Source organism: Anas acuta, chromosome 15, assembly GCF_963932015.1.
Source record: "Anas acuta chromosome 15, bAnaAcu1.1, whole genome shotgun sequence".
Classification (NCBI taxonomy): domain Eukaryota; kingdom Metazoa; phylum Chordata; class Aves; order Anseriformes; family Anatidae; genus Anas; species Anas acuta.
Window position 1 is genome coordinate 7,206,793 of NC_088993.1, and position 24,339 is coordinate 7,231,131.

Sequence of the window (24,339 nt, forward strand, 5' to 3'; positions counted from 1 at the left end):
GGAGTGGTTTTGTCCTTTTATGACTCGCCCACTGAGGCACTCCTGTCATACCCACCCCATCCCTGCTGTGTCCTCTTGTTTGTTTTTACCCAGCTCCTGTGAGGAGGTGACTGGCTGCTGCTGTAGGTGCCTGCTGCCCCGAGGAGCCTCCTAGTCACCCCTTCTTGTCCTCTCTGATGGGAGGAAACGTTTCCCCCGAGGCAGGTGCCCTGTGTCACACAGCTGCTTCTGTGCCCTCTGTGTCCCAGAGCAGTGCTGGGCCTCACCAAGGGCTGCTGGTGCTGCTCTGCCTTCCTTGGTGGCCGTGTGGACAGGAGTGGGGTGCCTGGGCTGCAGCCTGGGGATGTCACCTCCCTCCCCCTAACACCGTGGGCTGGGGGGATGCTGCCCCTCCCACACACGCTTACACAATCCCTTCTCAGCTTCCTTGGGGCAGATCTGTGCATTTGGGTGCGGGGAAAAGAAAAGACAAATGCTGATCTCAGGGTCTGATGTTTATTTACATACAAACACTGGGACAAGTGCCACAGTTCCACCTCTGAGCAAACAGCAGCTGCCTGTGCAGGCTGGGCTGTGTTTGCAGACCTTACTGAGGAGCCTTCCCTGCCCCCCTGCTTAGCTGGGGGGGGGCTTTGCTCCAGCTGCTGGAGCTGTGGGAAGGGGTGCGAGATGTGGCCATAGAGGGACTGAAAATGCCTCCCAGGGCCTCTTGCCCCTGTCTGTCACAGTGCTGCTGGCAGCTGGTGTTGCTGCCTGCTTGCCCCTATCCTTCTGCCCTGTATGAAGTGAGCTAAAAGAAACCCCCCACACCCACATGCAAGGAGGAACGCCACGGGGGTGCCCCCCAGACCCTGCTGGGCTCGGGGTGGGGATGTGGGTCTGCTCCAGAGCTGGGAGCCAGGTAACAAACTCCCCTACTCTACGGTGCTGGGGGCAGGTAGCAACATGCTGGATGCACTTCTAAGGGCTTGCCAGGTGGGCGAGGAGCAGCCGGGGGCTTTCCTTCCCCAAAGCATCCCCAGCAGGGCTGGCAGGAGGCGCATGCAGCTGGTGCCCTGGCAGGACGGGTGGGCTGATGAGGGGTGCAGTGCTGCAGCCCCAGGGCAAGGCAGCCACCCTGCCCCCCCCCCCCCCACACACACACACGCCTTGAAGGCAGCTCTGCGTGCTCCTGGGGACGTGCTGCCTGTGGGCTGCACCCTGACCTGGCTGGAGAGGGCCTGGAGCCACGTCAGAACCTCACACTGACCCCTCTGTCTCCTCAACGCTGAGCCTCCACCAGGCCCGTTCCTAAAAGAGCTGCAGCTGAGCCAGGTGACTGCATCCTCCCGTGTGCTCCGTTGGCTGCTCGGGCTCCCCCTGTGCCCTCCAGGTTAGTGCCTGCCCCTGCTTGCAGCAGCTCCTGCTCAGGGCACCATGTCTGAGGGGTGGGTGCCTCCGTCAGCTGCTGTGTCCCCAGCTTGCTCCAGCATTGCCCTGGAGCACACGGGGTGCAGAACCACGTCCCGCTCCTGCGTGCTGCCAGGCAGCTGCTGGAGAGAGCCCCCGTGCACAGCAGCTGGGGCCTCAGCCCCCTCGTCCCCTGTGCAGCCACACCAGCGTCCCCAATCCACCATTCACATCAGGACCGGAGCTCGGGGAAGGTGTGCCCAGCTCGGGGCAGGAGGGAGGCAGGGAGATGCACATACACACCACCAGCGGGTTAAGCGAAGGAGTGTTGCACACGCGTAGACTAGGACGGCAGTGGGAGAGGGGCCGGTGGCATTCCAGTGGCTCGGGCTCCCGGGGCGCTGTTAGCACATGCGCTTGTACGTGTAGATGTAGGCCTTGCAGTTGGGACACGTGTGGGTCACGTCCTTGAAGTCGTCAAACAGGCAGGGGATGAGGCAGCAGCAGAGATCACACCTGCGGCACAGGGAGGTGCAGAGCTGTGAGCTCACACCGTGGGCACAGCTGCAGGCGCAGAGGGACAGCAGGAAGGGCCCACGGGGCAGGGGGGTGGCTCTGGGGCCAGGAATCTGCACCAGCACGGTGAGTACCTGCTGCAAGGCAACACCACAGCTCTGCAGCGCTGCGGTTCTGGGCACAGGCGCCTCCTCCACAGCAGAGCTTTGGAAATCCTCCCCTGGCAGGAGCTGAGGGCTCCAGGCACTGCCCCCCCCCCAGGAACCCCCATGCGGCCCCAGCAATGATTCAGTGCCAAGGCCCCCCCCGTGTCCACCAGCACGGCCAAAGCCGCTGGCATCGGGGCCACCAGGACTGGGTCAGAGCAAACCCCATCACCACGTGGCTGCTGGTGGCGGGGAGGCCCCGGCTCTGCCTGCAGCACCTACCCCACGAAGCAGCAGAAGAAGCCGAGCAGGAAGCTCATGAGCCCGATCTCATAGGAGATTTTGGTGGTGATGGCTTGCTGGCAGTGGGGACACACCGTCTGCACCGGGGCGCCCTGGAAGATCTCTCCCTGCAGCACGGTCACCGTGGTGGCAGCCCCCGAGGGGACGAGCACTGTTGCCGTGTGGCCACCGGGCGATGGATAGTGGCCCGGAGCAGGGTAGTAGCCCATGGGAGGGTGAGGGCCTGGCGGTGGGTAGTAACCTGCTGGGAGGAGAGATGGGCACAGATACAGGGCTGCGGGGGGCAAGAGAAGCCACAGCCCCAGGGCACGGTGCCCTGCTGCTGCAGCACGCCCTTGGTTTTGGGTTTGGGGGCTACCCTGCTCCAGGGTGGGCACCGTGCCCCCCAGCCTGCCCTAAGGAGCCCGCTGCATGCCCCTAAAGGCAGCCCCAGCGCCCCATCACGGCCTCCCCTCCCTGAGACACCCCCGGGACCCCCACCCAGGACCCCCAACCGTCACCACCGCAGCTCCTCGCGGCACTCACCAGGCGGCACGTAGGGCCCGGAGCCATCAGTGGGCATGTGGGGGGGCACGAAGCCCGGCTGCGGAGGCTCATAGGGAGGGGGCCCAAATTCAGGAGGGGGGACGGGAACCCCCTGGGGCTGTCCCACGGCTGGGGAGACGCCATCTGGAAGGAAACACGGAGTCACGGGAGGCAGCAGAGGGGAAGGGGGAGGTGGGGGCTTGGCTGGGTGGCCTCTGCTTGGATGGGGGCTATGGAAGGGGAAGGGGGGGCTGCAGGGAAGAGGTGAGGGGGGCAGAGCAAATGGGAAGGGGCTGGGACAAGCATGGGGAAGGAACTGGGCCTCTGTGGCCCGTGGACAATTCCCCCAGCACACAGCAGGAGGCCTGTGGGGCTGTGCTGAGCGAGGCCAGAGCCTCATCCCCTGGGCCACAAGCAGCCCAAATTCCCCCCCCCCCAGTGAGCAAACAGCGCAGGGGGTGCTTTCTGCTCTCGTCATTGCTCCCGGGACCTCCTGCCCTGGGCGATTTGGTGACACAGAGCAGGGCATTGTGCCAGCCACCCCAGTGCCTGCATGTCCAGGGCAGTGCGGAGAGAAGCAGCCACGGCCCAGCTCCTCCCGGGGAAGCCGCGCTCCCCCTGCTCCTGCCCTCCCAGCAGAGACCCCCCCAGCACCCCGCAGCAGCTGGGACCCCCAGTACCTGTGGCAGGGGGCGGGCCGTGCTTCTCCTCTATCAGCGGTGCGGAGGGGCCGCCCGGGTAGGGTGGCGGGGGGTCGTTGGACATGGCTCGGGGCTGCCCTGCAAGGAAAGGTGCTGTGAGCTGAGATCCCTGATGCCCACGGTGCCGGCTGGGAGGAGGTGGCTGCTGAGCCGAGGCTGGGGCTGGTACCACTGTGGCATCGGCCTCAGCCCCACCGAGGGGAAACACAGAGCCACAAAGCCTTGGTGTGAGGCTGGGCAGGCCGTGCTGGAAGCTGCCCTGCGCGGTGCTCCAGGACCACAGGCAGGGAGGAGCTGCCCACAGCTTCCAAAGCCCTCCGGCAGAGCCCCGTGCAAAGCTGCAGCCCCATGGGGACGGCAGCACCCCCTGAGCCTGAAGCACAAACTGGGGCAGAGGAGCAGAGCCACAGAGAGCACCTCTAAATATCACCATGGCGTGGGACAAGACTGATGGCTGGCGGGCTTACCTGGCCTCTTCCTTGCTGCAGGGAGCTCAGAGGTCTTGATGGAGAAGACAACTTCTCAGCAGCGTGCTTCAGAAGCTGCCTTACCCTCACAAACCTGCGTGGAAGGAGACAGGGAACAAGTGACATTAAGGAGCCACCGTGACAGCGCAGCCTTGCCCGCCGTGCCCCTGATCCCCCTACCCAGATGTGGGTGAGGGGCTCCGGTCAGGAACCGCCTCGTTGTGCTCCCCCTGGCTCAGCCCGTGGCAAAGCTACTGCTGCAGGAGCTGAGACGCTCCCCGGGGTATTTCTCACCCCAAAGACCCTGCGGTGCCTGGGGGGGCTGCAGCACCTTGCAGTGGTTCCCCCGACAGCCCCCTTGCAGCCTCACCAGCTCCTTCCCGCACAGCTGGAAGGCAAAGCGAGCACTGAGGCAGGGACTGCAGCCCCAAAGGCCCCTCCGGGAAGGCAGAGCCCCCCAGCAGGGGGCTGGGCATTGCGGGGTTACGCAGCCACAGTCCCCCAGGCCACGGTTCTGGTGCTGCCATCGCGCCTTCAGCCGCGTCCCTGCCGAGGGGGGGCTGCCAGGGAAGGGCTCCGGCAGCTCCGGCACTCCAAGGAAGCGCGATGACATCAAGAGGCGCGATTTTCCTGTTTACTCTGGCTCGGTTCTGCCTGGTAGGACGTGACTAAATTGGGAAATACAAGTGCGAGGCTGCTCGCTCCGTGCTTGGGAAGGCTGCCACCAGGCACGGGGACGCAGTGACATTGCTGTCAGTGCCCGGGAGGCAGCGCAAGGAGCCCCCCTCAGCGAGCCAAATCCTCCCCCTGCCCGCGGCCGGCCAGGAGCCAACGTGACTGCGCCTGTCCAGTGTCCCTTGGGCTGCTGCTCTGCTGGCCAGCTCAGCGTGCTGCAAGGACGAGGCTTTCTCAGCAGCTCCCACTCCAGCAGCCCACAGCTGAGCAGGAAAAAATGCACCCAGGTGATAACCAGGCTGCGGAAAGCTCCCACGGAGCTCGGGGCGAGGGTGCTGAGCTGGGCAGCAGCCACTGGGGTCCCTCAAACACCAACGCTGATCCCGTGTGCTGGGAAACTGCTCAGCTCCATGGCACCAAGCAGGCTCCTGCCCCAAGGCAGCCCTGTCTCACACAGCAGGTCACAAGCCTATGGAGGGGCCCCGTCAGCACCATGACCCATGGAGATGCGTGCTGAGACACCCCAGAGCTGAGCAAAGCCCAGGAGAGCCATCGGGTCGCCCCTGGATGTCAGTATGCACTCCCCAGTGTTTTTAAGATGCAGACACACAGAGCCCAGCTGGAGCAGCTGGGTGGGTCACCCTGCTGCATTTCCTCTTGGTTTTCTTCCTTAAAAGCCAGAGGACGGAGACACAGCCCGTGTCATGCTTTCAGCAGAGCCGCTGCAGCAGTCCCAGGCTGAGGAAAGCACCTGAGCCCAACGCACAGCGCGCTGCAGAGCCCTCCTTCTCCTTCAGTGACCTACAAAGCCACAAACTGGGCCGTGCTCCTTTTAGCTTCACTGGGGATGTAAAGAAAAAGAGGGCTAACTCTTCCAAAAGCTGCCAACCAAGCCACCCTGCGTGCCAGGAGCTGCCTGTCCCCATGCCTGACAGGGATCCTAGAAGCACCCAGCCCATTTGGGGTGTCCCCAAGTTCCTCGGCCTCGCAGGCCAGCTGTGCACCAGAGCTTCTCTCTCCCATTACTGCTCAGATGCTGGCAGGCCAGCTGAGCTCCCAGCAGGAGAGCAGTGGAGACATGGAGCCCCAGAGGACAGGAGCTGCACCCAAAGCAGGAACCACCCCAGAGCTGCGAGGCTGACTGCTGAGTCCTGGAGGACTCAACAATAAGCCTCCAGCAGGGGTCTGGCTGAACGAAGCCGTCCCTCCCCAGCGCCCTGCCACGGCTCTGGGCTGCAGATAACGGCGAGGGCGATGGGCAGCAGCTCGCAGAGCCCCAGGGGCACTGGGAGGAAGGAAGGACGTGCATGGGCTGCGGGGCTGTTGTGCTCGTAGTTAGCAGGCTCCGTCACTCGTAATGCAATATTCTGCTTATTAAAAGAGCTCCGTAAAGAGCAGGGCATTGGCTGCGTGCCCTTCCCTGGAGGAAAGGAAAGCCTGCTCCTTTTAAGCTTCTCAGAAGCCGTTTCTCCTGTGCTTTCTTTTATCCTAACGTGAGAAGCACAAAACCTCCTGCAGCCCATTTCCACCAGCACCATGTGGGGCTGCAGGGCACGGGGACTCCCCTCTGCGCCCGGTCTGCACTGAGAGCATCACTCGCAGCACTGCCACAGCCCCTTGGCCCCTCTCAAAAGCAGCGGGGCCAGAACCAAGCGCACAGCCCCTCCCCTTGTGTGCTGGGACGAGCGTCACTGCACCTGCACGGCGCGCTGGGCCACGTTGGAGAAGGATTCCACGCTCCCTGACCTGTCCTGCCACGGCAACCCTCGCGGTCTGAGTGCCTCTGCAGGAACAGATCAGAGTCCGAGCTGCTCACAGTGAGGTGTCAGGAAGTGGTCAGGACCACAAAGCTGCCCCACTCCAACCACGCTGGTTTCCTGCAGCTGCAACACCGGTGCCATCTGTGCCATGACAGCAGCCGAGACCAAATTAGCTCCTCTCACGTGGGAATAACCATTCCCCCACACACTGCATCCACACTAGGGCTTATTGCAAGAACCGTATTCATAAACCAGCTGCACACCCAGGGGAAATAAAAATCCCAAATAATTTAGGCTGAGTTTACCAGGACTTAAGTTTAAGAGCTGATGGAATCAGGAATGTCTGGCGCAGGTCCTTTGGGAGCAAGGGCCCATCTCACGATCCTAAGACTCAACAGGAGCTGGTTACCAGCAAAAGGACGGGGGTGGACGGAAGAGATTGTATTTCTGGCAAAGAAATGCAGGTCGGTTCTAAACTGGAAGAGCAGAGCACAGCTTCTGCTGGCTGCTCTGCTTTAACCTACCTACAGATCACCGTGCAATCACTGAGACACAGCTCCTGTTAAAGACAAGCAAAGGGCAGGAGTGGGCTTGAGGCACAAGCAGCCGAGCAGAGCCAGGATCAGGGGGCAGCGGGACCGCTGGGTCAGCTGGATCAGCCCCCGTCCCTCCTTCCCTCTCTGGGGACACCACCAAAACGGCCAGCGCTGCGTTGGTCACGCTGCTCCTGCTGTTCCTGCTGTCCCACTCCAACCCCTGCTGCTCCGAGAGGTAGGAAAAAAAAACCACTATCCATCAAAGCAGTGGGATGAAAACCTTACAGTTTCTAGCCTGGGTTTATTTGTAGCCAGATTATGCCCATCTGTTCTTCAGCCTGAGCAGCTTCCCTTCGCTCCCTGCTCTCTGCGAGCAGCCATCATATCATGACTCAGACTTTGTTTTGCTGGGCTGAGCACACCGAACATTCGCAGGGTTTTTCTGGGCTGTGTTTCCAGTGCGAGCCCACTGTCTCCCTCACGTCTCAAAGGGCCACTGCAGCGACCCAAAGCCGTGCTCAGCCGGGGCAGCGTGAACACCTCCTCCCCGTGCTCACCAAACCAGGCTCCGGATTTCTAGCTGTCTGGTTTTCAGTCTGGTAACACCGTGCCCTGCCCAGGCAGCAGCTCTGTGTGCTTCAGGCTGCCCGAATCACCACGGTCCAGACAAAGCTGCGGGGGAAGCTGGTCCTCTGCCACGTTCAGGGATGCTGGCACTTCAAAAGCTGCCAGGGCACACTTACGGAGCTCTTCCTCCATAAGAAAACAATGTCCAATATTTTTAAGAGGAAACAACATGCTACATTTCAATGTGTAAGTAAGAGAAAAGTATGCAACCACTTCCAGTTTCATTGTAGACCAATCAGACACAAACTTCAGCTGCCAGGCTTTGTAAATACATCTTCAAAAACAAAGTCAAGAGCTCTGGAAAAAACTGGGCTCCCTCACCAATGCCAGCCTCTCCCCTTTTAAAAAAGGAACAGCATCGTGGCCAACACCACCTCATCTTCCTGGCCCCAGGGAAGCTAACCATGTGCCACAGGCTTTTTCCTGCTTCAGAAACGGGTCTGAAAGTCTTTTCAGAGTGATGCCAAGGCCCTGCTGAAATCAGATACTGCCAAAGACACACACAGACACAGCTGGGGTTCGGCTCGGCTTCCAGCACCTCCCTCAGGCAGGATCGCTGCCTCGGCTCAGCCTGGTTTGAAGGGGTTCTGCTGCTAGAACGCGTGGCCAAAAAAAGGTAAATACCTGCTGATTCAGGACTTAAAGGGGAGAAATACTGAGAACAGGGAGGAAGTTAAATCTGCTAGGGAGGAGCACAAAGACAGGTCAGCTGTTAGCAGAATGCCACTCGATGGGGAGCCTGTTAGCCTTTAGAAGGGCTTTAGGGGCATGAGCAGAGGCTGCGGGGAGCACTGGCAGCTCGGAGGCGGACAGAGCCGCAGCTGATGGCAGCGAGCACACCAACATTTGTGAGCAGCACCCCCACGGCCAGCCCGGACCTCCTGCCACACGCTCACTGTCACCACTGTGCCACCGAGCGAGCCACGGATGCTGCCCGTGCCACGCGCATGCCCGCACGCCTGCTCGCACAGCTCGCGGGGACGTGGCTCAAATCCCACCGCTCAGCACCGCGCACCCCGCAGCCGGCAGCGCTTACCTGGGGAGGAAGGACAGCAAAAATCCCCGCTGTGAAAGCAGTGCTGGGGCTTCCCTCTGCCAGCCTTTTACGCAGAGCAAAAAGAGATGTTTTCTGTCAGCCAGCCAAACTTCCCCCGCTGCCTTGCCTCTTCCCAGGCGCGTTTGCTGCCTCCAGCCTTTGTGTTTCTCCCCGGGGCCAGGAGGGAAGGGATAACAGCAGGCAGGGAGGGCACGCACTGGTGCTGGACCAAGCAGCACGTCCCCCCCGCTGCACCCCGCCGGGCACCCCAGCGGCACCTCAGGAGCTCAGCATCCTGGTCCTGGGCAAGCAGCAAGAGGGCGCATGCCTACAGCACAGGCGTGCACGGCACCGAGGGAGCCCAGCGTAAGGACCAGGGGAAAGGTTTGCTCTTTTTCCTGAGCGACTCAGCTGCGTGTCCCCGAGCACAAGCCGTGCGCCCTCAGCGTCCCTGCCAGGGAGAGGAAAGCCGCCGTGCAGAAACAGCCGGGCTGTTCTGTCCCACACCTCTGCAGTCAGACTTCAGCTGCAGAAAACTGCTCCTTCCAGGAGGGTCAGGCTCTTGCTTCGGCGCAGAGATGGAGCTCAGCAGCAGTCCTTCAGAACTAGGGCTGCTGGAGGATATCGCGATTCGCCTCCGCGCTCCGGCTGGGTCAGACAGCTGGGGCTGCTGTGCAGCACACCGGGCTCTGGAGGAGCATCCCCACCGCAATCATTTTACCTTGGGGCCTCGGACGTGCCGTTTGACCTCCTGCGTGCCACCATACCCCAGCAGGCAAACCAGCCACGAGCAGGATCCTCGCTGGAAGCCAGGAGCTGTGGCCAAAGCGAGCTTTCTCAGGGTATTACATCCAAAGCACCATCAGATAACCTCCCTGATGCAGTCCAGGCACAGCTGTTCTCGGCCAGAAATTCAGATTACAGCTTCATGCAGCTCCTCTATCTGGATTTCAGCAAAAGCAGAGACAAAATCCCCCTGCTTAAGACAAGGATGGTTTATCCGCAGCACCCCCAAAGGGTTACACGCGGGAGGAGGGCTTGCAAGGACCTGCTGCCGCCTCTGGGATTCTCTCCAGTGCTTTTCGCCTCCAGATGGGCTGACCAAGCGCTTGTCGGCTGCAGAAACAGCATTGCCAGGACCTGGTCAACCCGAGCATTTAAAGAAAAACTATCCAAAATGAAAAGAACAAAGTGGGGCAGCTGCTGCGGGTTCCTGAGCTGCAGCAAGCGTCACACTTCTGCAGAGCTCGCCGTGCCGGCAGCAGCATGTGACGAGAGCCAAGAGGGGCTGCAGGGGAGCTATCAGCACGGAAGGGCTGGGAAGTGAACACCTCCCTCTCAAGGGGTGCTCTGTGTCAGGCATTTCCAGCTCCTGACCTGCTCTCCAGAGAGGACGGGCTGCAACAGGCCAGCTGTTTGCATGGGTGAAAAGATGTGAAATAAAGGAAATGTGAAGGGCAAACCTGTGTTCCTCTGCACCTTAGCCATCTGCTCCTGAAAGACTCAGGTGAGAAATGGGGTGCCCCACGCCAGATCTCTGGAGAACCAGAGCCTTTTCGTGGGACTTCAGCTGAAGGTGACAAACAGCCCAAACACACGCCTGGTAACACCCATGAGAAAGCACCCAGCGAGATCACTGGCTGTTGTCCAGCGCCCAGGACATCTACCTGATCTTTACCCCGAGTGGAAAAACACCACGTTACCTCTTCCATTTGTTATCTGCTGTGCATTAATAACACAACCTGCAATGACCTAGAGCAAACAAAACAAGATTACTCCAATACTACAGTGTTTTAACACAGCACCAAGCTTAACTGCACCACGACGTTAGCTGGTTTTTGCTTAAACCACTCAAGCAGCTTAAAGGCAAGTACAAATCCCAGAGACAACGGGGCAGGAGCCTCACAGTTCCTTGCATTACCAGCAACCACAGCTCTGTATCTTGTCCCTGACGGCAGCCTGTAACAGATGCTTAAAAACGAGTTAGGAAGCAAGCACAGCACGAGCCCCCTGCCCTCCTCCTGCTCCCAGAGCATCAGGCAGCCTGGGGCTTCCCCAGGGACCACCCTGAGCTCCTCACAGCCCACTGGTTTGCTGAGCTCGGCCACGTACAGCAGCAGCAAGCTCTGCTCTTCAGTTACCTCCACGAAAAAGAAGTGTTAGAGTCACGAGGAGTTGTTATAGCCTGCTGCCTGCCTCCCAGTTCTCTCACAGAGAAGATGAATACAGGGTGATTGCCCACTGCTTCTCACAGGACAGCCCAGCTTTCTATAGCTCCCTTTCCCAGCACTGTATTAAAAATATTTGATTCCTTTATCCACGCTATTTGTTCATTACTCCCTCACTCTATAGAATTTTTTGAGAGAAAGTCAAATAACACAGCTACATCATTGCTGAATCGAGCTGATTAGATGTGTGACTTCCATCAAATAACACACTGAGCTCCAAGGGAGGAGGAAATTAAAGTCGTACAGGATCAGCACTTTTGTGGAGATGTAGCCGCATTTCAGCTTCAGAATTAATCAGTGCCCAAGAGCCTATTCAGAATTCCCTTGCAGATTTTGCAGCACAATGAAATAATTTCGAATACATCGATGGTGATTCCAGCTCCACTTTCCTTCCAAGAGATGTACAAAATACGTGTCCAAGGACTGATGTTTTCTTAGCCAAGGCACAGCACCAGCTTGCTATAGGGCCGACTCCAGCCTCCAAAAACATTTGTGCAAATGCTCTCCCCACAAATACCCCTCTCTTGGCACCAGAGAAGCTGCTGACATCTCAGTTTAGCAGGTACAGTGTCACCTTGCGTTTTTTTTCTGAGGACTCGTGAGAAACGCTCTGTGTCATTTCACTTTACTTAAGACCACGACAAATAAGCGTGGTTTGGGGTTCACCCCAGCTGCAACGTACGTCACGAACTCTCTGCTGAGCCCTGCCACCAAGAAGGACCATGCACACTGGGATGCGCCCCGAGTCGAGCACAGCTCCTGGGGTCCCATCTCTGCTTCCAGCCTGCGCTGAGTTCCCAGTCCACAGAAGTCGTTCCTGTTCCTAGGTATCCGTGCCTTTGGTTTCAGTTTGCAGCACCAAGTTCTTGCCAGCTCCTTCATAACCCCTCACCCCAACCTCTGCTCTGTGCCGAACCACAGCACGCAGCGAGCTGCTGCCCATCGGTGCCTCTGGTTGTGCCAGAAGCTGCTCCCCGTGCCCCTGCTCGCTGCTGCTGCAGGGCAGCCCCAGCAGGGCAGATGGCAAGGGCACACGGAGCCCCATTGTGAGCCCACCTCGCTTAAACGTAAGCAGATCCAAGAGGAACATCGACCAAGACACAAATCAGCCAGCCACACTCAGCAAGATCTGCACGTGGGCACACAGGGCTGCATTCCCTTGGAAAACAAGGGTGAGGGAGAGAGCCGACATCCTCGTGCCTCTCCAGGACACGGCTCCAGGCACCAGCACGCGTGGGACAAGAGCCACACCAGCTGCAGAAGAGCAGACACAGAAAGCAAAGACCTTGTGCTGAAAATCCAGGTATTTCAACTGATTTCCAAGGCATCTCCACTCCTCAGCAGCACACTTCCTCAAATCCCTCTTCTAAGCGTTTCTAAACCCTTTCTTGGCCTCTCTGTCAAGTCACTACCGCAAGGCTTCACTTTTAGACTTGGAGTGTTGCTGATCAGAGGGTTGCAAACCCTCCCAGGAGCAAAAGAGTCCCAAGGCGGGGTCACTGCTCTCAGGGCAGGAGATGAGAGAGGAGGAAATTCAAGTGCGTAACGCTAAGATGCCCACAGGATATACATCAATTTATTTATTTATTTATTTATTAATTATTTATATTTTATATTTATAATTTATTTATTTATTATTTATAAATAAATAAATTTATTTATAAATAAATAAATAAATAACAATTCAGTGGGCTGCTTTGCACTCAGAACTGACTCGAAATCCAATCTCAAGGTACCAGCAGTGCCCCAGACACAGCTTGCACGTCTACCATTTGAGTCACTTGCACGAGTGGAATTTACCGCTGCAGCGAGGGGGGCTGCCTCCATCCCAGCTACTAATTATTCTCAGGAAGGCTAATTTAATCCGGCAGCGAATGTTCTCAAAGCCTCCTTGCACAGAAACACTTTTATCTTGGTTGGCTTAACAACAATACAGCAGACCCAAAAACGTGGAGGGGTGCTGGAGGAGAACACTGCCCTTGTGTTTCCAGTTCTCCAGTATTTTGTCTAAGAAATTGATCTTGGTAACCACAGCCTGTGAGAAAACAGAGTGCCTCTGTTGTTTTTAAAAGCCAACTGTATTTTCTAGGCAAAATATACAACAGCTCTGGCTACTCCCCCTCGTGTATAACTGCCTGGACAGAGCAGTGCGAGCCATCAAATATTGCTCAATATTAGGCACCGCGGTCGCTTCCAGCCACCCAGCTGCGTAGCAAGAGCCGTGCTGCCTGGCCCGGGAGCACTGCCTGCCCTGGAAGGTGGCTTCCCACAGCCCACACTGCAGAGGAATAAACTTCAGAAGAAAGACAAAATCCTCCGTGGCGAGCAGCTGTGTACCTGCCTCGTGAGGCATGCCAAAGGGAATCCCAGGGAACGCTCCAGGTTTGCAGCCTCTGCAATCCGTGGGGGCGGGCAGTAACTAATTAAGTCATCAGAAAGCTGCTTTTCCTTGATTTTAAATCCCCATTCGTATTTTCCCTTTACTTCTCACCGTGTTACCTGTGCTGTATGGACACGGTGATAAGAAGTGACCCTCACCTTCACCAGGCAGATCACTGGAGAGCCCAGCACAGCCCCCTGGAATTAGAGGGGATAAAAGAGGGGGGTTAAAGCATTACAGCAGGCAGAGCTGTTACCAGGATAACTCTCCGTGCTCTTAGGATTGTCACCATCACCCTGCCACTAGGGTAAAGCTAAAGGTGCTCAGCCTGGACCAGCCTGATTCTGCACTGCTTTGGTACAGGGGCAAGAACAAACCCCAGGTGGCATCCAGCAATTTAGGACGATTCAGTAATTCGGGGACAAGGAAGAGATCAGAGGCAAGCAGGGCTTAAAGCCAGGCCAGAGGAGGCAAAATAAATAAATAAACAAAGTAACACAAACAACACTCCCCTTGTTGCTATCAGCCAGGAACCACTGTCCCAAGAATAGCCTATTCAGAAACCAGGAAACTCGCAGAGCAGCCGGGAAGGGCTGAGTCACGGCCATTTGAAAAAAAAAAAACAACAAACCAAACCAAAAGGGAAGGAGAGAAAACACAGACAGCAGCCGGCCTGAGTCTTGGCAATGTGAATGAGTCAACCCTGCATCGATTAACGGGCAAGGCTGGCGGTGCCCTGCGACCAGCACCCTGCGACCATGGCACGAAGCAGACTCAGAGGCTGGAGGAACAGCTCCCAGCAGGGCACTGCCGTCTGGCTGAGGGCTTGGGAAAAGAAGCCTCCGGCTTGCCCTACCTTGCGCTCTGAGGCTCAGCGAAGCAGGGTGAGAAGCAGGAAGGTGCTGAGCCCTCCCTGCCGTGCCTGCTGCCCCAGGGTCCCACACCTCATCCTGGTGAACGGCTCAGGCACTTTGGACATCAGCCAGGGCTCCCTTTGGATGGGGAGTTTGCACGTGGTTTGCAGCTCGGACACCCAAACTTACCTCTCCACAGCAGTGGAAGCTAGACACATTCCTTCCAAAAACACCTTTTCCAAAAAGCGCAATAGGTAGCCAGCCTGTTAGGACAAGGCACAGAAGATTTTCTTGCTAAATGCAGAGAGTGGGTAGCAAAGAAGGCTTGGGGACACCCTCAGCTGGGAACGTCTGGTTCCGGGCAGGGGGACCACCATCTCAGCACGAATCCTTCCTTTTATAATCCTAAATTCTCTTAATCTATAAGAGAACTGGATATTATTCCATTTTCTTGTCTATAAAACAGGTAAAGGAAACAACTGCTACTAATACAAAGCTCCTTTGCTGATCACAATAGGTGACAGAGACACCAATTACCCAAATCGTATGTAGAGCCCCTGCTCACACCTTTGTTCTCTGACCAGCTCAGGTTTGAGAGCTACAAAGCCCAGTACACACAGCTCACAGCTGTTACTCACAAGTCCTAAGATGCTAATTACATTGCCATCTTTTGGGGCTCTCTCCTGTATTTGCTCACATGAATTTCAAGCCTGCTGGGAGAGCCCCGATGCGGCACAGCTGCTCTCCAGCAGGGCCTCGCTCAGGAGCTGTGCAGGTGAACCCATTCCCCTCCCAGCTCCATCCTCTGCCCAGGGCTGTGACCAGCACAGGCCTGCTGTGCTCCCCAGGCTCCCCAGCAGCCTTTTTGCACTGGCACAAACACGCCACCACCTTTCAGACCGCAGCCACAAGATGCCTCTGAGCGCACGAACCCAACGCTAAATCTTAACAGCAGCCAAGAGCTTCCGTCAGCGTCTTGTGCCAGCAGTAAAAAGCGTGCTCCCCCTGCCTCCGAGACTTTGTATTGTTGAGGAAATGGATTGTGGTTTCCTATGGCTTCTGTGCTAATTGTCCTCCCTCTGATCAGACAAGGAAATGCATCCTCTGCATAGCAGCCCCGCCTCTGACACTGCCTAGGAAAATCGTGTCGTTTCTCCCTAGCTGCGAGGCTGATAGCAAGTGCTGGGAACAGCAGGAAAACAGCGATGTGAGCATCGCGTCCCAAGGCGGGAGCTGCAGGTCACGCGTTTTCTGAAGATAAAACAGAAACACATCTGTGTTCGCAAACTGGTGCCTTGCGCTGAAATCTTTAGCAGAGTAAATCTCCATTTCAGCCTAGAATGCTTTGTCTTTGTAACAGCTGCACAATCAGGACCTGGAAGTAAAAAACCAACAACCAACCAACCAACAAACCCAAATCTCCCAAGATTTGCAGAACAACTGTTGTTCCCAATGCAAACTCTCACTTTTACTGTACCGGGCAGAAGGGAAGAACACTGCGCAATTTGCAATGCTCCTTTTAGAGCACCGCTGACTGCTGCTGAGGGCCATGGGGCATATCAGCACCTACCTGCTGTTTCCCAGCTCCCCGTCCTTCCTGTTTCCAGCAGCTCTGCACTCATCCGTCTGGGAGAACAGCTTCTGATCCCTGTGCTGTCTGACGTTTTACTCAGAAGTTAGCATACCTGCCTAGAAGCTTGGAAGTACCCCCAGTCCTGCTGTCTTCATGATTATTTTAATCTCCATATTACCTAAATGCTATTTCCTCCCCAGTCTCTCTGGCAGCCAGCAGTCTTACCCTTAGCTTAGTGCAAAGCTGAACACAGAGAAGCTGCCACAGCACTGACCGTACGTGCAGCACATGTACATGCCCACGTACATACCCGTGGTAATACCCGTACCAACAGCAGTGACACACGGTCCTGCTGTAGGCCCTACAAAAATTGCCATTTCAAAGAATTTTTAAAACTTCTCTTCTTGCAACCTAAGATATTATCTCCTGATTAAATCAAGTACAAGAAATTGCATGTAGAGCTTTACAGCAGTACCACAGACAGATGCAGAGGACCTAACCTCATTCTTCTCTTTACCTATAAACAAAAAAAAAATGATCTTGGATCTGAGCAGCTACTAGAAGACTGCATATCTCCCTCCAAAACCACTCATACTGGAAGATTTCTGCATCAACCATGTCCTTTATATGCAAGTGTTTATCTCCTGAATTCTAATTTGAAGGAGGAAAAAAGATAAACTTTTACACAACTAAGTTTCTTGGAGCCCGTCTCCCACCGTGTCGGTGAGCAACGCCGGCACTGGGAACACTTCTGCAGGTCACAACGCTGCTCCAGGGACCCAGAGCCCAACAAAACACAGCGTGGGTGCTGGGACAAGCTCTTGTCTGGCCCCTGGCTGAACGCCCTTTAGCTGCAGGAGAGCATTAGCTGCTCTCCCAGCGAGCATCCACCGGTCATGTTTCATCTCGAAGGAAAGCAGCACCACGCTTTGCATCACTGCGTGACTTCACATGCAGAAGAGCACGGCTGATCGGGAAGTGAGCTTCAAAACCATGCTCATAAACTGAAACAAGGCACTGCTGGAGACACCTTCCCTCCCGAGACAGGCTCCAGCCCCAACAGATGCCTGAGGAGCTGAATTTCAGACAGACCCATGTAGAACCTGTTGAGGGAACACACCAACAGGCCATGCCACGCAGACAGCCTCGCATGAGTTCCTTAAGTCCCCACAGCCCTTCAATCAAACCCTCTGGAAAGCAGAGGCCCCAGCTGAAAAGAAAGCACTGTTTCAAGCATGTTGGTTGAAAGGAACAAATAGGCAGATAGCCTGCATGTTCACCAAGTGTTTCTTAGCATATTTTACATCCAAATAACTATATTTATAATTTAGAACATTCCTAGTTAAATTCACTGTGCCTGACACCTGGAGTATGCCAACCCCTGGTACACTCACCAGTTCTCCCCGGTGCAAGGAGACCGTCTCTGAACAACCGTTCCAGTCCTGCCCCGGGCCAAGGGGCACCCACCTACACTCGCAGGTACTCGGAGAAGTTTCAGCTTGAGCACGACTCCTGCGGGTGATCTGGAGGATGCCGGCACGAGAGTGCTCATCCCAGCCTGCCCATTCCCACTCCCTGTGGCTGGGGAGCACCCCCCAGGTCCCCAGGCCCCATCCCTGCCTTTAGCAGCGGTCACAACCCCCCGTGCACCCCATACAGCAACCCAACGCCACCTTAGCAGCTCCCACAGCTTGGCCTGTCTGTTCCTCTTGGGAGGCAGAACCGAGATCTCGCTGCTCTGCCAGGTAAAGCCCCCCGCTAGGTCCGTGCTGTCGCACAGCGTTACCCATCAGCTGGACGGGCTCCCCTCCTTTCACAGGGCTCAGGCTGCCAACGCGCTGACAGATAATTCCATCCCCACCACCGTCATCGTCCTTCCTCTCCCTGCTTGCCAAGAGAACCGGGTTTGTTCGGTCTCTACCACGGGCCCTGATCACCAAGCGGGCAGCTCCAGCCCCGGCTCTCCTCTCGGGAGCAGGGCTGTTTGGAAACGCCTGCGTTGGTACCGCCGCCGGGCTCCCTCCTCTCCTGGGGAGCCGCCTGGGCACCATCCTAGCGGCCCCCTCGCAGCTGCTGGCAGCTCACAGCCCCACGAGCTGGCACAACCTCGGGCAGGGCGCTCGCCTTACAGCCGCAGGGCTCTCCCCCAGCACACGACCTCGCTTTGCCTGCGATTAAATTTCGCCCTTCGCAGCAGGCCGCTACACGCCGACCCTTCTGCCCCAGCCCTTCCCCACCCTGCTGAGCGCACCGAGATGAAGCTTTATAAGATCTCCCCGGCACCCTGCTGCATTTTGGGGCCGCTGAGGCCACCACAGCCCCCTCTCCCAGCCCCCGTCCCCCCGTGCCCGGCGCTGCAGCAAGCAGCTGACCGCGTTTCTCCCCCATTCCCCTCCCGGGCGCAACCAGCGCCCAGCCCGGAGCCCCCCCGTGCCCCAGCCCGCAGCACCCCGCTGGGTTTGGGGTTGGGGGTGCGGGCTGCGGGCTCCCGGCCCCGCTCCCCCCCGCTCCGTGCCCCCGGTTCCCCGGGGCCGTCCCCGCACGTACCGAGCCCGGCTCCCGGCTCCCGGCTCCGGCGGCTCGGGGCCGGCACCTGGCGGGCTGCGGGGCGGGGCGGCGGCGGGGCGGGCCCGGCCGCGCTGTCAGGGCCCGGAGGAGGCCGGAGGAGCCTCGGCCTCGCGTAGCCGGGCAAGCCGGGCACGGTGCCGGGGGAGCCGGGCAGGGAGCGGGGCCTCCGCCCCGAGCCCGTGGCCCGGCCTCGGCCCGGCGGACCCCGGCCGTTTGGTGGGATGGGGCCGGGGCAGAACCCTGGGGTATCACCGGGTAACGGGGCTGTGACCTCAGCCCCGGGTGGGCAGCCCCGGGAGCCACAGGCAGCAATGAGCGTCTCGGTCACGCTGGCGGAGCTGGCGGACGTCGCCTTCCGCACGCCCAACGGCGTCAGCGTCAACACCGGTGCCCTCCACCTCCTCCTGCGAGGCCTCCTGGAGCACCTGCGGCTGCAGGATGCCTCCACGCAGCTCTCGGAGGACGAGAGGGGGCTCCTGGAGCCCGGGGCTGGGGCTGGGGGCAGGCCCCCCACCCTCGTCCTGCAGGCAGAGGGGCGGCCAGGCAGCCCCAGAGGGTCCCCGGGCACCACGGAGCCGCCGACCCCCAGGCAGGACACGGACAGGACAGGCACTGACGCGTGCCAAACAACACAGCTGACGAAGAGGATGGAGGCGATCGAGGAGGGCATGACAAAGGTCAGCAGCCGTCCTCAGGAGTGTGCCCATCTTCAGTGGGGTGCCAGGCTGCTGGCATGGCCCTGTGCTGTGCGTCATCCTGCCCTACACAGTGTCCTGCCCTACACAGGGATGTGTCTGTGTGGTGCCTCACCAATGCAGGGGCTTGTCCATGGGAATCCCTGCTGCCCTAAGACTGGAGGGCCTGGCAAAGGGTAGAGACATGTTTCTGGCTCAGCTGCCACCAGTTACACTGTGGGAGTCTCAGTAAGGAGCAGTATTTTAACACAGGCACTGGCCAAAGGTAGTTTTGGCCACATTACACTTGTCTCCAAGGCTCTAGCAGCATAAACTCTGAGATTTGAGTCTGCTGGGTCCCATCCTGCCCTGACAAGAGTCCCCACAGTTGTACTTGGGGCCTGGGGTGTCCCAGTGCATGCTGAGTCTCCTGTCTCTGCCCTGCAACACAGAATGGCTGAACTGCAGATGACAGCAGTGCTGCCTCATGGGCAGCTCAGGACCCCATCCATAGGAGACGTGGCCATGGCACAGGTTCAATTTATTTGTCTGTTAAAGTTCAGATCCCATGTTGGAAACACAGTATGCAGCATCAGAGCTGGCTTCATTGCTCAAGTTGCACGTGGCAGCACAAGGATGAGTTGTGAGAGCTTTGTGCCCTCCCTGCTTGGAGAAGGGCTGGTGTCCAGGCTGGACTGCGGACACCTCGGAGGCAGCACAGGGCCAGCCTGCAGTAAACCCAAGATTTCTTCATCTGTTGTGAGACCTGACAGCCCCAGGCTGGTCCCATCTCATATTTCATGAGCTCAGCTTTGAGCATGATCCAAGAGCAAAGGGAAAAGGTGGCAGCACTTTGCCAGGGCGAGGCAGCGGGAGCCAGGATACACGTTCCCCTTCACCCTCTTTCATCCGAGTTTAGGGGAGCTCCATGGGTATGGCCACGGGCCAGCCAGATGTGGTCGATGCTGTGGGGCTGTGGCCCCTCTGGGATGGAGCCCTGTGTCCCAGAGACACCTCCGGGCTGCTCAGCCTCCCTGCTCACCACATCCCCCAAGCCTGCAGGGACCCAGCAGCACCAACTGAACCCCTCCCTGTTCCTCAGGTCACAGACAAGCTCCAGGAGATGCTCACCACCAGCTGCTCTCTGAAAACCACCATCGAGGCCTTCCAGGAAGAGCTGCAGCTGCTGAAGGACAATTTCCAGAAGGTGCGTGCGCGGAGCTGGGCTGCTGCTGGAGGGCCCTCAGCAGAGGGGTTGTGACAGGGGTGAGATCTGGGTCTCGGGCTCCTTCCCACCCCAAGGAGGACCTGGGCGATGTGGGATCTGCCCAGGGGTTGTGGACAGACCTCACAGAGCCTCACCATGGCCTGGGCTGGGCGCTGCTGATCCTTGCCTATCACTGCGGGTACTGCCCCCCCACCATGCCCACTCCCTGTGGATACTGAGCCCTCCCATGTCCTTGTTTCTCAGGCTGGTCTGGAGGAGCTGCAAGAGCGGGCGGCACAGCAGGACAAGCACAGCAACCTCCTGCAGAACATCCTGGACCAAATGGTGAGCGGGGAGATCCCCAGCAGAGGGGCTGGGAGTGGGCACCCACGGCACCGGTGCTCAGAGGCACTCAGCGCCCAGCCCCTGCAACCGCCCTGCAGGCTTGGGGACAGAGTGGCACTGGGGGTTATGGGAGGGTTTGGTGTCACTGTCCCCAACCCAGGGCTGTCCTCCTGCAGCAGGGCTAATTTCTCTTCTGGTTACAGGCAGAGGTGCGTCGGGAGCTGGGCACCTTCCCCTGGCAGGCCAGTGTGCTGTGCTCACTCTGCAGGGTGTCCACTGGCGAGGTTTGTGCACACTCCTGGCTGCCAGGCTCTTTGCTGGGGGCTGTCCCTTTTGCTCTGGCACGGCACAGGGCTCTTCTCCTTCCCGAAAACCTCAGGGCTGTTCCATTTCAGCTTTCCAGCCGGGAGCCCAGCCCTGAGGCCCCCCAGGAGCCAGCGCAGGAGGCACAGTGCAGGCTGAGCTGGCTGCCGGAGCGGCACGTGGCCGTGGAGACCTGCATCAGCTGCCACGAGAAGCAGCTCCAGCAGCGTGGTGAGCACTCACGGCCCCACCACATCAGCTTGCCGTGCTGGGTTGTCCCACTGGGTCCTTGCCAGGACCAGTGCGTGCTGGTGCCACACTCAGCCATCCCGGCTGGGTCCCCAAGCTGCTGCAGCCTCCTTGTCCCTCTGCCTTGCTCCCAAACACACCGGCACGGATGCTGTGGATGTGGCTCCTGCCCACGGGTGCCCTGGTGCGGGCCATAACTGGGGGCTGGCAGCAGGGCTGGGGCATCTCCCCAGCCATAAAGCCACCCGGGTTAGGGACAGCGCTGCGCTGCTGGCCTGCAGGAGCCAGTGCTGCCTGGAGCAAAGCTTTGGTGTCTGTTTTCAGCAGATTCGGGGACCCTGGAGGATGTGGCCATCCGACTGGAGAGGGTGCAAGGCGAAGTAAAGCACCTGCAGGACAAAGGAGAGAAGGTGCCAAGATGCCCAGACCTCAGGGTTGCTGCCCCGTGGCCTGGGGTCTGCAGCCCATCACCCTGCTCACCAGGACTGCTCTGGTGTCATCTGCAAGCCTCCTTCACTGCCTCGTGTGGGTGCCTGCCGTGTGCCTCACCTGGGGCCACGTTTTGTCCTCCCTAGGGGCCAGATTTTGGCAGGGAGGTGCTGAGCCAGGTGGGGCAGCTGCAGGAGCAATGCATGAGACTCCAAGAGGCTGCGGAGCGGCTGTGGGCTGACACCAAGGACACCCAGGTGAGCACAGTCCCAGGCTCAGCTGAGGAGGAGCCACTCGTGCCATGATTTGTGTCCGATCCGGGCACTAGGAGCACTAGGCAGGCACTAGGGCAAGGCAGACGAGGCGCTGCCAGAGCAGGGCATGAGCCTTGTGCCTAGGGGAACCCCAAAAGGGGAGCCCCATGGGCAGGCAGGGCCGGGGGGCTGGCTGGCACTGTGCCCCTCAGAAAGCAGACGAGGCCGTGCTGGAGCCCAAAGCGAAGCAGGACGAGCTGCAATGTGCCATGGCCCAGCTGAGCGAGATGATGCAGGACCTGCTGCAGAGGATGTCCCTGCACGGCCAGGCCAGGCGGAAAGCCCTGGATCCCGTCAGCGAGGTGGATTCCAAGGTAGAGATGTCACCTGGAGGGTGGTGGTGACGGGGACACACACCAGGGGACAGTTCCCCCGGTACCCTCTGCACCAGGAGGGTGAGCCCTGAGTCTGCCAATGCCAGGAGTCCCCGTGCCAGGCTGGGCACAACCCAGGGTGTCCCCAGCGTCCCTCAGGGGCAGCCGTGTCCCCTGAAAGGGGCCTGGTGTCCCACTGGGCCCCCCTGCCCTCCCTGCACGGGTTCTGTGCAGTGCTGGCTCCCCTGCAGGTGCAGTGGGAGCAGGTTTGGAGGCTCAGCAAGCAGTGCCACTGCCAGGGGCCTTGCTTCGATACCAGCAGTCCCACCGGCCTCAAGAGGTGAGGGCTGCTGGGTCCCATCCTGTCCCAGCACATCCCCTTCTATCCTATTCCACCCTGTCCCATCCCATCTCCCTCCACCCCGTCCTTTCTGCCCCCGGTCCGTGCTGTCCCTGCCCCTCCTGCCCGGTCCCATCCTGCCCTATCCACCCCATCCAGATCCTCGTTGTCCCACGGGGTGCTGGCCACCCGGGGGACCTTGTGGGATGGCTGCGTGCTGTCAGGGCACTCAGCAGCCCCCCCGCGTTGCAGGCACCACTTCCACCCAGTGAAGTGCATCTCCTGTGACAGACCCCTGGCCATGGCCCCGAGGCCGTGAGTACCGTGCAGCCCCCCTGTGGGACCCCCACACACACCACACCCTCACTGGAGACCGCTGCCCGCCTCTGCCTTCCCTCCTCGTCCCCAGGCACTTGGTGACAGTGCGCAAGGCCAGCCTGCACCTCCAGCCTCATCCTGCCAGCGCTGGAGGCACCAACCGCGTGGCACAGCAGCTGCCGGGGAGGTGAGGGCTGCGAGGTGACACGCGGTGGGGGTCCCTCACCCTGGGCAGGAGCGCTAAGGGCAGTGCTCCCTCCCCAGGGACAGCGAGGGGTGCAACCAGGCCAGCCGGTGCCCCGTGACCCCCCCCAGGCCACTGTCTGCCTCCAGCTCCCTTGCCACTGTCTGTCCCTTCGGAGCCCCCGCAGATTTCAGCTGCCAGCAGGTGAGCCCCCAGCCCCGCACACCCCAAACCAGCAGAGCCCAGCCTCGGGCACCTCTGATGGCATCAGCTGCTCCTCCCTCTAGGGCCAAGTGGATATTTTGGGCATCGACGGGGTCATCTACAAGGGCAGGCTGAGCTCACAGGCTGCCAACAGGAACATCGCCCCGGGCAGGGACCTCTCAGGTAGGGGAGCAGTGCAGGGGCACCACGTTAGCTCTGTCCTGAGCCAGCACATCCCGATGGGGGTGCCTCAGATCCCTCAAATCCCCCCTGCAACGGTGTCCCTGCTTCTCACCCTGAAGGCACGAAGTCCCCCCAGCCCCCTGCGGAGAAAACGCGGCGCACCCCCAAGTACGGCAGCCACTACGTGTCCCCATACTCCTGTGAGTGCCCGTCCCGGGCGTCCTGCTCGCTGCCAGCCCCACCGCCTGTGCTCACCCCACTCCCTGCGCTCCCCGGGTGCCACCCGGGGGCGTCGTGCTCCGTGTAAGGCCGTTCATCTCCCTGCCTTGCAGGTGCTGCCATGCGGACCAGAGCTGTCTCCTCGGGGGGCCGGTGGCAGGCCGCTGCAGGTGGCAGGACAGCGGGTGTCTGAGGTGCCCCGGGGGGGCTGTAGGAAAGGGGCAGGAGCCTCGGGGGATCAGGGGGGTGGGAGCCGTGCTGCCCCGGCTTCTCCTTCCCCCTACAGCTGCGTAACACCACAGGCCATAAAGATTTGCTCTGCTGCCTGCCCTGTGTGGTCCTTGGGTTCGCTGAGGCACATGGGGGGCATCCTGGGGGAGTCAGCGACCACAGCCTGACCCCCCCAAATCCCTTGTGGGGGTGTGCAGCCTGGCCACGGCACCAGGGGCAGCAGGGCACAACCACACCCGTGCTCTTGGTGGGGCTCAGGAGGGAACGTCCAGCTCCAGTCCTCATCATCCGTCCTCTGCTGCCTCCTCTCCAAGGGCAGAGGCAGCCCAGGTGAATCCACTGCTTGTAGGAGCTACTTGAGCAACACAAAGATTGAAATGAATTACTGACCGGTGAGCACAGGGATGCAGGGGCACGGGGAGGAGGCTCAGCAGGGGCGGCACCCTCACAGGGTGCTGTAAGAGAGGGTCGAGAGGCCAAGGAAATGATCAGAGAGCTGGAGAACCTCTGCTGTGGAGAAAAGCTGAGAGAGCTGGGGGCG

The 24,339-nt window shown here is 59.2% G+C and overlaps 2 protein-coding genes across 6 annotated transcripts; one reads left to right on the forward strand and one right to left on the reverse strand.

Moving 5' to 3' along the window:
- Positions 1-481: 481 nt before the first annotated feature.
- Positions 482-18,387, reverse strand: CDIP1 (cell death inducing p53 target 1). Of its 4 annotated transcripts, none has more exons than XM_068699579.1 (6): positions 18,264-18,387; positions 4,048-4,141; positions 3,560-3,658; positions 2,880-3,023; positions 2,334-2,595; positions 482-1,905 (listed from the first exon to the last, which is right to left on the reverse strand). In XM_068699579.1, the coding sequence occupies exons 3-6, from the start codon at positions 3,642-3,644 to the stop codon at positions 1,794-1,796; spliced, it is 603 nt and encodes a 200-aa protein (XP_068555680.1). In that variant the 5' UTR covers positions 3,645-3,658; positions 4,048-4,141; positions 18,264-18,387; the 3' UTR covers positions 482-1,793. The 4 variants fall into 4 exon arrangements, with proteins under 4 accessions (XP_068555680.1, XP_068555677.1, XP_068555678.1 ...); XM_068699576.1 differs by having other exon boundaries at positions 2,334-2,598; XM_068699577.1 differs by lacking the exon at positions 18,264-18,387 and adding an exon at positions 8,682-9,750 and having other exon boundaries at positions 2,334-2,598.
- A 118-nt stretch (positions 18,388-18,505) lies between these two features.
- C15H16orf96 (chromosome 15 C16orf96 homolog) lies at positions 18,506-23,816 on the forward strand. 2 transcript variants are annotated; one of them, XM_068699536.1, is made up of 15 exons: positions 18,506-18,961; positions 20,061-20,165; positions 20,430-20,510; positions 20,714-20,794; positions 20,906-21,044; positions 21,387-21,472; positions 21,638-21,748; positions 21,958-22,119; positions 22,371-22,459; positions 22,712-22,774; positions 22,869-22,964; positions 23,042-23,165; positions 23,249-23,348; positions 23,468-23,548; positions 23,681-23,816. In XM_068699536.1, exons 1-15 carry the CDS (start codon positions 18,506-18,508, stop codon positions 23,758-23,760), a joined length of 1,854 nt encoding a protein of 617 aa, XP_068555637.1. In that variant the 3' UTR covers positions 23,761-23,816. The 2 variants fall into 2 exon arrangements, with proteins under 2 accessions (XP_068555637.1, XP_068555639.1); XM_068699538.1 differs by having other exon boundaries at positions 21,390-21,472.
- Positions 23,817-24,339: the final 523 nt, after the last annotated feature.

What these genes read in the sequence shown, in the direction of transcription:
- C15H16orf96 (XM_068699536.1), top strand. Translation starts at nt 18,506, where the DNA reads ATGGGGCCGGGGCAGAACCCTGGGGTATCACCGGGTAACGGGGCTGTG. An exon ending in TCGAGGAGGGCATGACAAAG is followed by an intron (nt 18,962 to 20,060) that starts GTCAGCAGCCGT and finishes CCTGTTCCTCAG; the next exon opens with GTCACAGACAAGCTCCAGGA. An exon ending in AGAACATCCTGGACCAAATG is followed by an intron (nt 20,511 to 20,713) that starts GTGAGCGGGGAG and finishes TTCTGGTTACAG; the next exon opens with GCAGAGGTGCGTCGGGAGCT.
- CDIP1 (XM_068699576.1), bottom strand. Translation starts at nt 3,644, where the DNA reads ATGTCCAACGACCCCCCGCCACCCTACCCGGGCGGCCCCTCCGCACCG. An exon ending in CGGGCCCTACGTGCCGCCTG is followed by an intron (nt 2,599 to 2,879) that starts GTGAGTGCCGCG and finishes CTCTCCTCCCAG; the next exon opens with CAGGTTACTACCCACCGCCA. An exon ending in TTCTTCTGCTGCTTCGTGGG is followed by an intron (nt 1,906 to 2,333) that starts GTAGGTGCTGCA and finishes CCTGTGCCGCAG; the next exon opens with GTGTGATCTCTGCTGCTGCC.